The 15041-nt window shown below is 35.3% G+C and overlaps 2 protein-coding genes across 2 annotated transcripts in view; one reads left to right on the top strand and one right to left on the bottom strand.

Moving 5' to 3' along the window:
- ZBED3 (zinc finger BED-type containing 3) overlaps window positions 1–15041 on the top strand; it is a 118585-nt gene that overhangs the window by 55797 nt on the left and 47747 nt on the right. The window lies entirely within an intron of this gene.
- The window catches only part of AGGF1 (angiogenic factor with G-patch and FHA domains 1), a 53438-nt gene that overhangs the window by 10635 nt on the left and 27762 nt on the right, over window positions 1–15041 (bottom strand). Inside the window, exons 6-11 of the mRNA XM_027863586.1 lie at window positions 11509–11857; window positions 9995–10106; window positions 6933–6984; window positions 5616–5717; window positions 3172–3337; window positions 1104–1186 (exon numbers count right to left, since the gene is read on the bottom strand). Coding sequence (XP_027719387.1) covers window positions 1104–1186; window positions 3172–3337; window positions 5616–5717; window positions 6933–6984; window positions 9995–10106; window positions 11509–11857 — 864 coding nt within the window. The remainder of the gene's footprint in view (window positions 1–1103; window positions 1187–3171; window positions 3338–5615; window positions 5718–6932; window positions 6985–9994; window positions 10107–11508; window positions 11858–15041) is intronic.

Raw genomic sequence — 15041 nt, 5'->3', positions numbered from 1 at the left:
CTGCATTAGTAAAGGGAGTTTTCTCACCAAGAGTTGCCAATAACAATAAAATCACATCAGGACTAAAAAACAAAGCAATTATCGGGGAAATAATGCATACAGAAAAAAAAAATCTTTACTTGGATGGAAAAATTAGGTCAATTATGTGAACAGTATCTCCTCTTCCTAGGTCTCTGAAGTACAGCCAAAAGAATATTAGATTATGATCCTGAGGACTTGGAGTCTACCCTTGGTTCTTTCACTTAGCTGTGTGACATTTTGTAAGTCACTTCAATCAATTAAGTAGCATTTATTAAGTGCTCACTATGTACCAGGAACTATGGATGCAAAGACAAAAATGAAGAATACCTGCCTTTAAGAAGCTTATACTCTGTTGGGGAAAACAGGTATACATGCAAAACATACGCAGTAAATAAATACAAGGTGATTTGGGGGAGTGGAGGCACTACTTGCTGGGGGAGGGTTTGATGTAAAAAGTGGTACTTGAGTTGAAATTTGAAGGAAACCAGAGATTCTAAGAGGCAGAAGTAAGGAGCTAGTGAATTCCAAGCATGGGGAAGTTCACGAAAAGGCATTTAAGCAGGAGACGGAGTGATAACAGTCAGGCTTGTGCTGTAGCAATATCACTTTGGTTGCTGAGTGAAGAACATGGAGACGGGAGGGATCTGAGGCAGGGAAATCAATTAGGAGACTACAGAAACACCCCAGGCTAGAAGGGCCTGAACTAGGATGGCTGTCAGAGAAGAAAAAAAAGATGAAACGTTGAGTCTCAGTTTACTTATGTGAAAACTGAAGACTGCCTAATGTATTCACAGAGATGTTGCAGGGAGAAAATGAGAGAATGTACGTGAGAGCATTATGATAATGCTAAAGTATACTATATAAATGTAAAGAGGTTCTACCGTGTTGGTTTTTTTTTTTTGTCCCAACCCAATACTTATTCACTTATAATCCCAGCCAGGCTGACAAAAACTTCATATGCTCAACAGATCATTCTATGCAATTACAGGCATATTGCTGGCCTTGCATAAAAGAAAACTTTATTTCTTAAAGCTTTGCTTTAACACTTAAAATAGTATATTTACTACCTTATAAACACTTACCATTAAGCCATATTTTACTCTTATTTTCTTTAATGCTTTTCTTCTTACTAACTCTTTTTCTTCTTTACTTAATGCTGGACCAACTGAAAAAAGAATGACCATTTAATCACTAGATACATGAAGCATGAAATTCTTTTTTGGAGGAAATGGAAGCTTTTGCAGCATATAGTGTTTGCAATCAATCGTAATACTCCATTTGTAAGTCAACAGCAAAGAGATACAATGAAATGTTGATATAAAATGGTCCTTGGGTTATAATGAGGTCCTTTCATTACTTCCAGTAATTTAAACTGCCTTGGACAGAATGGTAAGAATTCTACATTCTAGTACTGGGTCATATCACAGCTAGACTTTGGTGCATTTTACAAAAATATCTTAGGACAATTCTTATTAAGACCCCAAACCACTTAATAGATTTCAGTCTTTCAAGGGGCCTTACTGGCTAAGTATGTGGCTGTAAAAGGTATAAAAAAAGTTAAGTGATTTTCCCAAAAGGTCAACATGAACTTGAGAAGAACTAGTAGAGAACTGAGGACTTCTCAGCTTCTTGTTGAATATTCTAACAGGAAAACATATTAACTCCCTTGTTCCGCCCCCCAAAAAAAACCCAATAAGTAGAAGTGAATGATGAGTATGCATATATATAAAGGGACTGATTTTTAGAAATAATAATTTTGTTAAAAGCAATTTCCAAGAAGTTCAAAGTATCTTTTGAAAATTCAGGAAAACTAGACAGCAGTACCAAAAGCTCCTTGGAAACTTCCTGTAACACTAATTTTGCCTCAGAAAGTGGTACTGTGATAATAAAGCATGGTTTCCCAACTTGATGTCTGCATAATCCTAGGGGCTTGTCAAAGGGGTATGGAGAATATTTTGTAAATAACTATATTATTCTATTGAAATTAGTCTCTTGATTTGCTTGTGAGGCAAAGTGGCACAGTGGATAGGGAGCTAGCCTTGGAGCCAGGAAGATCTAGGTTCAAACTTTTACCTCTGACACATAGTGGCCACGTGACTCGAGGCAAGTCATTTAATGGTTCTGTGTTTTCAGTGGCATCTAAGCCAATTAGCTGCAAATAAGGTGAAGGCCTGTGCTGCCAGAGAATTTCCTTACCAGGAGCTCCCTAGAGCAATGAAATCACAGGTCCAGGCCCCATCTCTACGTTCAAGCATATTGTAAACTTCAAAATTTATTTTCTTCCATACTAAAGAACAAATACAGAAGATTTACTGAAAATTAAGTACAGAGACCAGAAAAAGTTGGGAACCCCTGCAATACAGCAATAAGAACTCCACTTCATGTTAATACCAACAGAGCAATCTTACTAATGACAGAGACTGTCAATGACCTTTTTTCCCCTAAGGCAATTGGGGTTAAGTGACTTGCCCAGAGTCACACAGCTAGTAAGTGTTACATGTCTGAGTCTGTATTTGAACTCAGGTCCTCCTGACTCCAGGGCAAGTGCTCTATTCACTCCAAATGACCTTTCTCAACATCAACAACAGAAGTTAAAAGAAATAGGACCTAATTAGATGAAAGTATAATTACAATTCTAATCATACTATAATTACTGTCTTGAAGGACATTTGGAAATGTTTCAGTGTTGTTGCAAAAACCTATTAACAAACTGAATTAGCATTATCAGAGTCCATATTGGTATCTGATGGGCTTTTCTTCTGGTCAGTACATTTCATATGCTGCTACACAGCTCAAAGTGCTAAGGACAAGAATGTGAAGAATTCCTTAACGTAGTTATGTTGTTTATTAGCCCAGTCTTCAAATATGAAACACACTGTCTTGACTGGATGTCACTGAAATATACCCTGCTCAATAAACCTATTCCTAAAATACACTTTGTTCATTAAATACTTATTAGCAATTACTCATAAGCTATCCCTCATATACAAAGATCAGGGTACTGGATCCATCACTAGTATATATGCTTAAAATGGAAAAACTTCATTTGAAAGCTAGTGTCTAGTTCCAGAAAATGGAGATTTTATATTTAAAGATTAAAATTTAAAAAGAAAGTTATCAAAATCACATAAAATGATAAATTTTACCTACCAGAAGATTCATCTTTCTTATCGAGGCGAAGGTGGGCTCGAACTTGCCCTGGTTCACAACCATCACAAGTATCACTACCTGGATGAATGTGAAAGGACAGCACAGTTTCTCCAATTTTCACTTCATCTCCATGTTGTAGTACATAAGGTTCACATTTTGTTTTGGGCTATAGAAGAAATATGTAAAATAAAGTCCAAGATGATCACATACATGGCTGATTTTTACTTCTACAAGTAAAGTTAAGGACAACAAATACCATAATAGAGGTTATGCCAGGTGTTACCATCTACACAAGAGTAACCCAGTCTTCTTGACATGGATATAATGAATTTTATATAAAAATTCAGGGCAACAAATGTCTTCTCTATCCCCATTCACATAATTACTACCTAGGACCATGATGTATTACTTGAATTGAGCTTTTTATGCTTTAAAAAATTTTACCATCAAATAGCAATTTCCTTTCACAATCTTCATTTCTTCTTATTTAAAACATTTCTTCTAACCCCATCAGACATACCAATTAAATATCCAAACTCAAAGAACTGCTGGCACAGTGGGTAGAGCACTGGGCCTGAAGAAAGGAAGGTCTGAGTTCAAAACTGGCCTCAGACATTTACTGGCTGTGAGTCCTGGGCAAATCACTTAACTGTTCTTTGTCTCAGTTTCCTCAACTGTAAAATGGGTAGTAGCACCTACCTTACAGGGTTGTTGTAAGGATCAGATGAGAGAAAATAACATGGTACCTGACACAGAGTAGGTGCCATACAAATGCTTATTCCCTTTCTCAAACTATCTAGTACAACAAACTACTATCCCATAGAAAGAGGTCAGAATGAGGAAGAGGTCAGCAGCTGGGGAGGTTCATACAACAGGCCTACATTCTTGTTCTTGAGCTCAAAGCATATCTTTTTGCTTGTTAATCTAAAGCAAAGGTGTCAAACTCTTCATCAACTAGAACCAGATTAAAATGTACCTGAGAAATGTTTAACAAAATAAATAAAAATACAATACACATAGATAATACTAATTAGTGGTTTTCTAAGTCAATATGCTGCACACAGGAATTATTTCTCTTGAGTTTGACACCACTGCTCTAAAGCAATATGGGTCCTCCTAGAATAAAAACATTACTCCTGGCAATCAATGTATTTTCTTTAACAATATGCATTTTAACCCCAAAGTCTGGAGGTCTTGAAGTTTGTTGTAAGGAATATTTTCAGATCTAATTATATGTAAGGAGGAAAACTAAATTTATCATAAGTCTAATGACACAAGTAGTGGCTGGGAGGGGCATATGAAGTTGATTTCTAAGGTTTTTTCCCTGATAACAGACTAGTCACAAAATATTTTACCTTTGTGGAGAGAAATCAATGATTGAACCTAGAACTGTGGTAATAGCTTCCATATATGTACATAAAAGATTTGCACTTCACTACTGAATAAATGACCTGTATCAAATTTTATAATACACATTTATTTACTGGTTCAGACCTATGATTTTACTAGCAAAGGAAATTCCCTCGACCAACATATACTGGCAACTATTCTGCTACTGAGAGTCTTAGCAAGCTGTTTGGGTCACTGGACACTTAAGTGACTTTCCCCAGGCCACGTGTGGAGACAAGCCTTGAACCCTGGTCATAATCACAGATCTCACAGCTGGAAGGAAGCATGGAGGTTGTCCAGTCCGACCCCTTCATTTTGTAGATGAAGAAACTGAGACTCATTGAAGTGAAATGACCCAAAGCCATACAGATAACAAGTGGCAGAGTCAAGATTAGAAAACAGTTCCTCTGACACACAAATCCAGCCCTCTTTCCACTGATACAGTCATCTCAATTCACCAAACATTTATTAAGCACTCATTTATTGAGTATGTTCAAAACACTGTACTAAGTGGTATGGAAGAGATGAAGTTTAGATAAAACAATTTATCTGCCCTCGTGGACACTGCATTCTAATAGGAGGAGATGAGATATATAAATTGATAATTAAAATGAACTTTTTTGGGAGGGTGGTAGTGTTGGGGTAGGGTCTGGACCTGTGATTTCTGGGGGGAAAGTTACTGATAGAAAGGGATCAGAAAAAGCTGCCTGGATGAAATGACTCTGACTTGGTCTTTCCAGGATGGGTGGGAAGAGTATCCAGGAACAGAAGGGTAAGGACACATTCATGGGACAGAATAGTCTAGCTTCACCATGGAACAGCATATGAGATAAATCTGAGGGGAAAAAAGTGGTGCCAGACTGCATTCGAAGTTGGGTAAAGGACTATGAATTTTAACTGGTAAAAAAAAAAATGGAGCCTATGAGGAATTTTGAGCTGAGGAACAAGATAGTCTACAAATTTTATAGCTTTCAGAGAGAGTTATGAGTTTTAGTTTTTTAAAGCTATAAAACAATATATGTAGGTGTTTGATTAACTTATATAAAAACACTCACCTGAAGAATCTGCTTTCCATTAACAATTGTACCATTTTGACTGCCTTGATCCACAAGAACATAACTTTGTAACTCATGGTCAAAGTAAATTTCTGCATGAAACTTGAAAAATAAAGGAAATAAAAAAATTCTATTTAGTGACTGTGACCTCTGTGAAATGATGTTGTCTCAGACCATTAATACTCTGCTCTATGTCTTTGAACATGCTAATTTTAAATATAAGATACCACTAGATTTATCTACTTTAGACTAACATCTAAATTTTTTTAAAAATTTGGACCACAATGAATAAAAAGCAACTTACTCTGCTGGTGCAAATACATGCTGTACTTTCTTTCCCAATCTGACTAATAAATATAAAGTCTGCATCAGACCTATAATATATATTATTTTTTCAAGTATGCCTGAATATTTTTTTTTCCTTTCAAAGAAGTCACATTTTAGTGTGACTGGAAATATTGAAGCATTATAGTAATTCAGTGCATTCCAGAGTGTGTGTGGTTTCATTTAGGGGATGAGAGGGAGAAGACAGAAGATTAAGCTCATTAAAATTAACAAAAGGAAAACTATTTTACATATATATGTGTTTACACATACACACACAATACAGATACTTCAATTTCATATTTTTTTTCCCTTGATATGGTTGAGGAGGAAATAGGAAGAAAGATAAAAGGGGGAAAAGAGAAAGGCAAAAGAGGAAGAGAGAGAAAAATAAATGAGAGGAAGACACGATAAACACAGAAAGAAAGGATGAAAGAAATAAAGGATTGAGAGGTAGACTCAGAAGCTTCTAAAGTGTAAATATCTTGAACTTTGGTGTATTCCTGTCTCTTATTACTTCCCTGTGAAATTCTTATTAGCTCACTGGCTATTTATCCCAGCTTTTCACTCTTTATCTTAAAATCTTCCTTCAGAGGAAGTGACAGCAGTGCATTAGCCAGAAAAATTTTTCTTCTGCTACAAAACCAGTGACTTAGGGACCTGGATGAAATTAAGGTGAGTGCTCGGGTTGCCTCACTCTGCTTTAAATTAAAGAAAAAGACAACAGGTAGAGTTCATTCATCTTGTGGTTAAAAGGACTTTATTTTATCACATACCTTAATAGAAAAATGTTGCTACTTTCATTAGAACAAAATAGTTTTTCAGCAAAATGAAAAACAAAACAAAGCAAAACCCCACACCCAACCACAAATGTTCTATTAGTAATTAGTCATAAAAACAAAACAAAACAAAAAGGCTTGGAGCTCAAATAAGAAAAGCTTAACTTTGCTTTAAGACATAGGGAAAGGAGTATTTTTTTCAGTTAAAATTTACCTTACTGACACCAACTTCAGGAATTCGGAGTGTATGTTCCATGTCTTTCTCTCTGGAAAGTTAAATACAATAATTTCTCAGCCATATATAACTATACCATTTATAGAATGACACTGGAATTTTGAGGAATTGTTAATATTTTAAAAGCAGTCTTCCCAATCTTGAGAAAAAACCTAGTATAGATTATATATCTTTAACCCTATTCTGAATTTCCTGTCAAAGTAAAGGTGACTAATATAAAGTAATGAAAATTACTTTTTATTCTTTGGTTCATCTAACCCAAAATAATCAGCAACCAGTGAGCATATAATAAAGCTAAATCTGTGAAACCTTATCTTTGTACCAACTTTGCATGAACTTTCCCAGGCCTACTGAATAAATCCTTATTTTTATCACATGTACAATGGTGAATTCTACTGTTTGAGAGCATTTAAGATTGAGTCATTGTATAAAATCTGAAATAAGAATAAGCTAGATTATCCTTCCCAATGAAAATATGAAACTATCCTATATGTGATCAAAGCTCATTCTTCCTGCTGAGCACAGTGGATCCAGTTAGCTATGAGCTGCAGCTGGAAGGAAAAGGAGACTGCACTGATGCCAGAAATTAGTTCTTAAAAAGTAAAGAAATTAAAGGAATAAAGTCCCCAAGCCTCTGGAAACTGTTAGAAGAAAACTCTAGTGTTCTCTCTACATGTGTCCATTTTGAGACTGAGAGTACAAACTATAGATACAAAAAATGTGAAGTCAAGATAGATTAGGAGAATGGCTGGGAAGGGTTTGTCTAGTTTAGGATATTAAAAGTGCATGTAAACAATAAAAGGTATTGTCATACTTCATTTTTGTTGTAATGCATTCCTACAGTATGAATTGTTGGAGAATTCTCTCAATCCCTAAAGGAAGACATATCATTAGAAGGTATCCAATGACTGAATCAAAGATAGGAGGCCAAATACAAAGTAGAGAGATTTATTAGCATGCTAAGGAATTTGCTCTCATTGGTTAGCAAATTCAGATTTCTGTGGTACAGATTTGTTTTTTATAATCTTTCAAGTCTGCTTAGAGTACCTAGTCAATTAGCACGCCATATGCGCCTTTTCAAAGAGGTTGAGAGAATTCTCTGACAGTAAACTCTTTGCTTCTCTCCTAAGACTGTGACCCTTGGGGTATATCATCATGAAAACTAAAAAATAAAGTGTTAATCTTTGGTTCTGCATGCTCTCTCTCCTGTTCTTTACAGTTTACATCAAGAAAAGGTTATTATTCAATAGCTATGACCTGGCAACTTCATTTCTTTGGTCCTCTTATTGGGCCCAGAGTCTAAGGAATGAAAGAGCTGTGAATGTTAAGTTCATTTTCCCAATTATAAAAACTTTTCAAAGTCTGTCTTTTACCTAGATCATATACATAGTGTACATTTTTTTCCTATGCTATGAAAAATGAAAGAGGGCATTTATTTTAAATTTAGTGCCTTTTTTTTCAAGTAAATACTATAACTACAGAAGCAATCATGCAAACAAGAGTTTACCAAATACTAATTTTTTCCTTAAATTGCTTTCTGAATAACTTTTAAGTACAGATTTGTATATTCCCTTGGGCACTGGCTTTAAGACTTCTCAGGTCTCCACTATATAAGAACCAAAACCGGGCTAACCCATGGCAGGTCAAACACCTGTAAAGGGTGAGTCTACTTGATTAACTAGGAAATCCCCTCCAGTTACATAGCCACTTGGATAAGGTCTGTATCAAAAGGCCTGAGTGCTTACTTATCGCTATAGGTCTTGTGGTTTTGTACAAATTTATGAAAGCAATTTGCATATAAATTAAATATAATGAAAAAGAGGGAACCATTTATGCTGTCATTTTCTAAACCTAAAAACTACATAAATAATATACTTTGAGAAAAGACTAAGTCTGATTTTACTACTAAGAAGTGACTAGTGCCTTTCTGAAAATGCTTGAATTTTTCAGCCTACTAGAATACTTTTTATAGTAGCACATTACCTCTTCTAATTTACTCAGCCAAACAATAAGCATTTATTAGTTGCCTACTATGGCTCAGGCATCTTACTAGGTCCTGTGCTTCAAAGACAAAAACAAAACACTCCCTGTCCTCAAGAAGGAATGGGGGAAGGAGGAATGGCACTTGCAACTGGGAGAATTGAGGACAGGCTTGCTGTAGAAGGTGGCAACATGGATTCTAAAAAGCGAAAGGGAGGAGGAACACATTCCAGCACAGAAGACAGCCCGTGAAAAGCCACAGAGACAGGAAATGATTTTATGAATGCCAGACAAGAAGTGGTGAAGTTTGGCTGGAACACAGCACGTGTAAAAAGAGTGATGTACAATGAACTTGACCAGGCAGTCTACAGCTGGATTGTGAAGAGCTTTAAAAAACCAAACAAAGGGGCATTTTATCATAGAGGCAAAAACTAGTCCTTAATGAAGCCTCAAGCAATTAAGTAAATTTTTCATCTGATACAGGACCAAGTCCACTGCGTTCTGACCTATTCCTATCCCTCCACCCTAAGCACTTGAAATTTAAGATGTGTCAAAACAGTTGCCTGAGGCACTTTCAGAGTTCAATAAGTGAACTGTAATTACTTTTATATATTTGGCAACCTACAATGTTGTATAATGACAATCCTACGGTACCAAATTTCATTTCTTTCATTCAGTCACATAGTAATTTCCAGACTATCCACATTAGTAAAGCTCTATAACTAAATTAAAAACAAGTTTCCAAAAGAAATTTATATAGAATGCTTAGTGTGTTTATGTGTAATATATGTGTGTGTGTGTATATATGTATATGCACACACACTGCTGATTGACCCACCTATGTTTTACTTAGAACAATATTTAAATTCAGTTAGAATTTGTGTACATATATCAGCATAAACTGGAAAAGCATTAAGCAGTTCATGAAAATGCTAAGATCAAACAGCCTTGATAATAAGTTTATCTTGGATAACCCATATACAGACAATTAAGCATGAACATATGAACATAATTTTAATATTCTCTAATATAATATGATGAGAGATATTAAGATATTTTACCTTCCAATCGTAGCTGGATTTACAGCTGTGATAATAAAAAGTGAACCTGTCTGCAGTACTGGTGATCTAATAACAATGACTCTAATACATGGAGGCCAAATTTTTTCTTCCTCTGTAACCCAGAACAAAAAGAAAGAAAAAATAGAGGGTAATTATTAGTTTAAAGGGAATGAGATTAATTAATAAATTTTTCAATAGCATGAAATTATTTCTTTTTAGACTTGAGGCTTGAAAAAATTCCAAGCATACATTTTATCATATTATTTTAAATATTTAAGCTTATAAAATAATTCATCCTTTATAAAAGAAAACAGAAAACACTTAAATCATTTTTCATACTTTCAGTGCCTTGACATCTGTTGTAAAAACAAAAGAAAATAACAAAGGATTTTTAGCATATAATTTTTGGTACTGTATTTTCAAAACCAATTTATTTTACAATGTGAGCAAGTGAAGTGAGCATATTCAAGGTTACAGATGACTCTAAGACTAGATGAGAGAGTTTTTGCTTCAGAGAGAGGCTGGGCACTGACTATGTCAGTGTGACCTTCAGCAAATAACTCAGTTTCTAAGAGCCTTAGTTTCCTATCTGTAAAACAGGGAGAATGATATTCGTAAGGTTGTTATGAGGAAAGTAGGTGGCACAGTGGACATAGCACTCAAGAAAACCTTGAATCTGGCTGACGACAATTTAATAGCTGTGTGACCCTGGGCAAGTCACTTAACCTCTGTTTGTCTTTCTCCTCAACTGTAAAAAGGGGACAATAATAGCACCCATCTCAACAGGGTTGTGAGGATCAAATGAGATAATATTTGTAAATCCCTTAGCACAGTGCCTGGCACAAAGAAGGTGCTTAATAAATGCTTGTTTCCTTCCTTCTTTGCTACCAGAGGATTTCCCACCAGGTGATCACCTGGTTTAGCCATAGCAATTCACTGCTGCCTCCTGGCTTCCTTGAAGTCACAATCTCCTCCCCTTCAACAGGAAATCTGTCCCAACCTCTGTTAATTCAAGTGCCTTCCTTCTGTTGATCATTTCCTATTTATCTTGTACATATCGTTCTTGTTTGCATGTTGTCTCTTCTATTAGTTTGTGAGCTTCTTGAGGGCAGGGACTGTCTTATTTCATATTCTCAGTGCTACCAGAGAGCTTGGCACATAGTAGGTGCTTATTAAATGCTTACTTAATAACTAAAGATATAGTTACCAACTTAACATTAAGGTCTGTAGGTACTATAATCTGCATCAGTCTCCACAATGAGCAAATCACATATTTTTAGAAGTATTTAAGTTATTCCTAACCACCCCTTAAAAAATAAATGAATGAAAAAACATACATCATTAACTATGTTTAGATTAGAATAGACATTAAAAAACTATGCTGATATTTTAAAACCATTTTTCTGCAGGTATGCCATTTGAGTTATAAGTTCTTTTTCCAGTTTGTTCCTTTACAATTATTAGTTTTTTAGAAAATTGTTTAAATTAGTTACATGAAAAGGCCATTAACTCACCTTCGTCTTCAGTGTCTGCTGAAGTAAGATTGTCTTCACTAGTTACATCACTGCTGTACTCAGTCTGAGAGTCTGTAATTTCACCTTCTTCTGGCTCACTGTCAGTCTCTACTATTTTGTCTTCTTTAAATAAAGCCAAATCATAGACATTCACATTAAGATGTGAGTCTACATTTTCTTTGCTATCTGTATCAGCAAACTTCAATGGACTATTTTTATTATGATTATCTATTTTGACTTTCTTTTTCACATTTGTGGATTCTTCTCTTTCAACACAGCTTATATGTTCGACATTGGTGGTAAGACAATTCAAACTATTTGATGCTTTATGTTCTTCAATATCCAAATCCTGTGGTTAAAAAAAAGAATACTTTATTAACAAGTAAAGAGCTGAAATTATGATAGAGAAAATGCAACTGTCCTGGGAAAACACTGTGAACTCATATAACTAGTAATAACTAATTTATATTTCTAGCATTTTAGTAATAGTAGCTCACTTTTCAACAAAGAACCTCCTAGTACTTATCCTATCTCTATAACATTAATGTCAAAATGCAATAGAGCATAAAGGCTACAATGTTCACTAGTAAACTGAATTTGAAGGATAATGAATCTTCTGCTCTTTCTGTATATGGATCAAATACACTCCCTGAGTTAGCTGGGTAGTATTGATATTTCTGGGTTTTGCTAAGTTACTGACACATTTGCTCTGAAGGTGTGTTAATTTTCATAACACTAGAAGACTACTTAGTAAAGTTTGGTTTTGGCTTTCTATAGTAATAGAAAGTTACTAACTTTAATGTAATAATAGTTATTAACCAGAGATGTAGCACAACATACTGGGTAGAGAGATGGCCTTGAAGCCAGGAAGACTTGGATTCAAGTCCTAAATACTGGCTATAGGCAAGGTACTTAAGTGTAGGGGTTCTTAACCTGGGGTCTGTAAACATATTTAAGAAAAATAATTTGATATAACTGATTTCCTTTGTAATCTTATATATTTTATGTATTTAAAAATAATATTTTGAGAAGGGGCCCACAAGAGTCACCAGATTGACAATGGGGTCTATGATGAAAAAAAAAAAGGTTAAGAACCCCTGCTCTACGATTCAGACCCCTGCTTTAAAACTACTAAGTTGCTGAGAAAAGTGCCAACCTGCATCAGTAGACAACTTACCTTGAACCTAAACTATTGAAAACAGGTCTAGCTCTTTTCCCTTTTCGTATGTTAGGTAGTAGAGAGTTAAAGGATCCCTCAAAAGATGAATTAACCTCTCTATTCACCAGATTAAATCTATAAAACATATCAAAGGTGAACTGCCTAGATAAAATATTTGCCTGACAAGATAAATATTCTATATGATCAATGAGATTAGTTTAACTCCTATAGGTCAGCTTCCACTCTTACAGTTTGTGATTTATACTTGTAATGTTGCCATAGAATTCACATACTTTTGCCTTTAACTACCTCATTTTAAAAACATACACAAAACTCAAAGCAAATGTTTTCATGCAGAAGCATGAAAATAAGAAAATGATACAAAACCTTATTTTCATTTAAATGTACACAGTTACAATGCCATACAACGACAAGGAAATTTTTGCTATTTTATCTTTTTTGAAAATCCATGATGAATAATTTTTTGGGGGTAAATTCAGTACACTTAATCAGTTTCACAAAGTCCAAGGGATTTTTATGTCCCCAATCCTCACAAAAGCCCTGCAAAGAAAAACTTATTACCCTCATACTATAGATATGGAAAAAAAAAATGTAACCAAGCTTGTGACAAATACTAGGACTTTGAAAAACTTAAGTCTATGATTAAACTGCTGGAGTTAGAAAACCTATGAGAATTGTGATATGAATAATTTTAACCTTGCTTACTAAAAGAAACTTAAATTTTCCTGGAAATAAAATGGTAAAATTTTTATAAGAAAAGATTAAGCACAAACTTCAGTTAAATTAACTTTCATGAAGTGAATAAACTATTGCCTTAGATGTTTCAACCAAATACACCATAATATTGTTCCCACTTTGCCTGCTTCTTTACCAGCTACCATGCAAATTATAATGTTGCAAAGTTTAAATGGAATGCTAAGTCAACAGGAATGCTTTTGACTGGAAGTAGGTCATTTTATTTTGGAAGTAGGATATTTTATTTTGAAATAATAATTTTTAGAAGATCTACTTTTTTAAAAAATACATCATAGATTCAATATAACAGCAACATACACTCTTATAACCCAAACTCTTTAAAATGGAACAAAAAGTTTAATGGTAGTTACACATTTATCAGGGAATGAACTTTTCAACTTAAACTAATCCCCCGCCCCATTTTGGTATTTTCATTTTGGATTTATCTCAAATATAGCCAATTTTGATTTATGTTTAATATTAAGAGGCAACAATACAAAAGAAGTAATAGATTCATTTGTATTTAGTTTGGAAAATAGTTCTTATTTTGCTCACTCTGCATTAGTTCATATGAGTTTTTCCAGATTTTATTGAAACCATCCTCTTTATCATTTGTTACTGTACAAGAACAGTTCATTATATTCACATATCACAATCTATTTGGTTCCCACTTCTTTGACACCACAAAAAAGAGTCACTGTAAAATACATTTTTGTACATATGGGTCTTTTTTATTTCTTTGATCTCTCTGAGGTATCAGCAGGGCAGAATATTTAGGGGGCACCAACAGCATTTTCCTAGCTTTGTCTTCTTCCACTACTCATCCCTATCAGGAGGGGTGAGTTTGGAAGAAGATGAGTTCCCTTCTGGGCATGCTGAGTTTGGAATGTCTAAAGCAGCAATCTCCAAAGTGGAGCCTATGGCCTTATCCTGGGGTGGGGGGAAGATGGGCTGACTCTAGAAGGGTATGTGATCAAACAATTGTTGAGTGGGAAGAAGGGGTTACATCCTGCCCTGGAGACCTACCCAGTGATGGGGCTTGTCTCCAACACAACCACACCTCCTGCTCTGCAAGTTTCCGGCATTCCCTATTCTGAGTAAGGAGTCTAACCTGCAGGGCTCCCAGGTACTCCCAGAAGCAGCTCTATACTCCCATCCCACTATACCCAGAGGGTAGACTTTGTGCTTGGGGATAGTGAAGAATGAGAAGGAGTCCTGCCTCTCTCCCCTTTCCTTGTGCTGGAACACAATGAATTACATAGGATGAGTAGGCATGGGTGAACTGTATCAAGGTGCCAATGTACATTATTTTCATCAAAAGCCCTTCTCTCTTCTAAATTTCCTGATTATTGCCAACGGCACCACCATTTTTCTGGTCATGTAGGTTCTCACTACATGCCATCTTTGATTCTTCATTTTTCCTCACACCATTTATCCAGTCATTTGCCAAAACTCGTCATCTCTGCATCTCACACATTTCTTTGCTCTATTTTCACAGCCAACACTCAAGTTCAGGCCCTTCTCTGGACTACCGACAATAGGCTTCTAACTGGTCTTTGTGCCTCTAGGACTCTCCCTTCTCTAAACTGTGCTCCATACAACTGCTAAAGTGACTGTA

The sequence above is a fragment of the Vombatus ursinus genome, unplaced genomic scaffold (genome assembly GCF_900497805.2).
Source record: "Vombatus ursinus unplaced genomic scaffold, bare-nosed wombat genome assembly UNPS02014772.1, whole genome shotgun sequence".
Lineage (NCBI taxonomy): Eukaryota > Metazoa > Chordata > Mammalia > Diprotodontia > Vombatidae > Vombatus > Vombatus ursinus.
The sequence above is the reverse complement of the archived record's forward strand: the minus strand, read 5'-3'. Positions and strand labels throughout refer to the sequence as shown.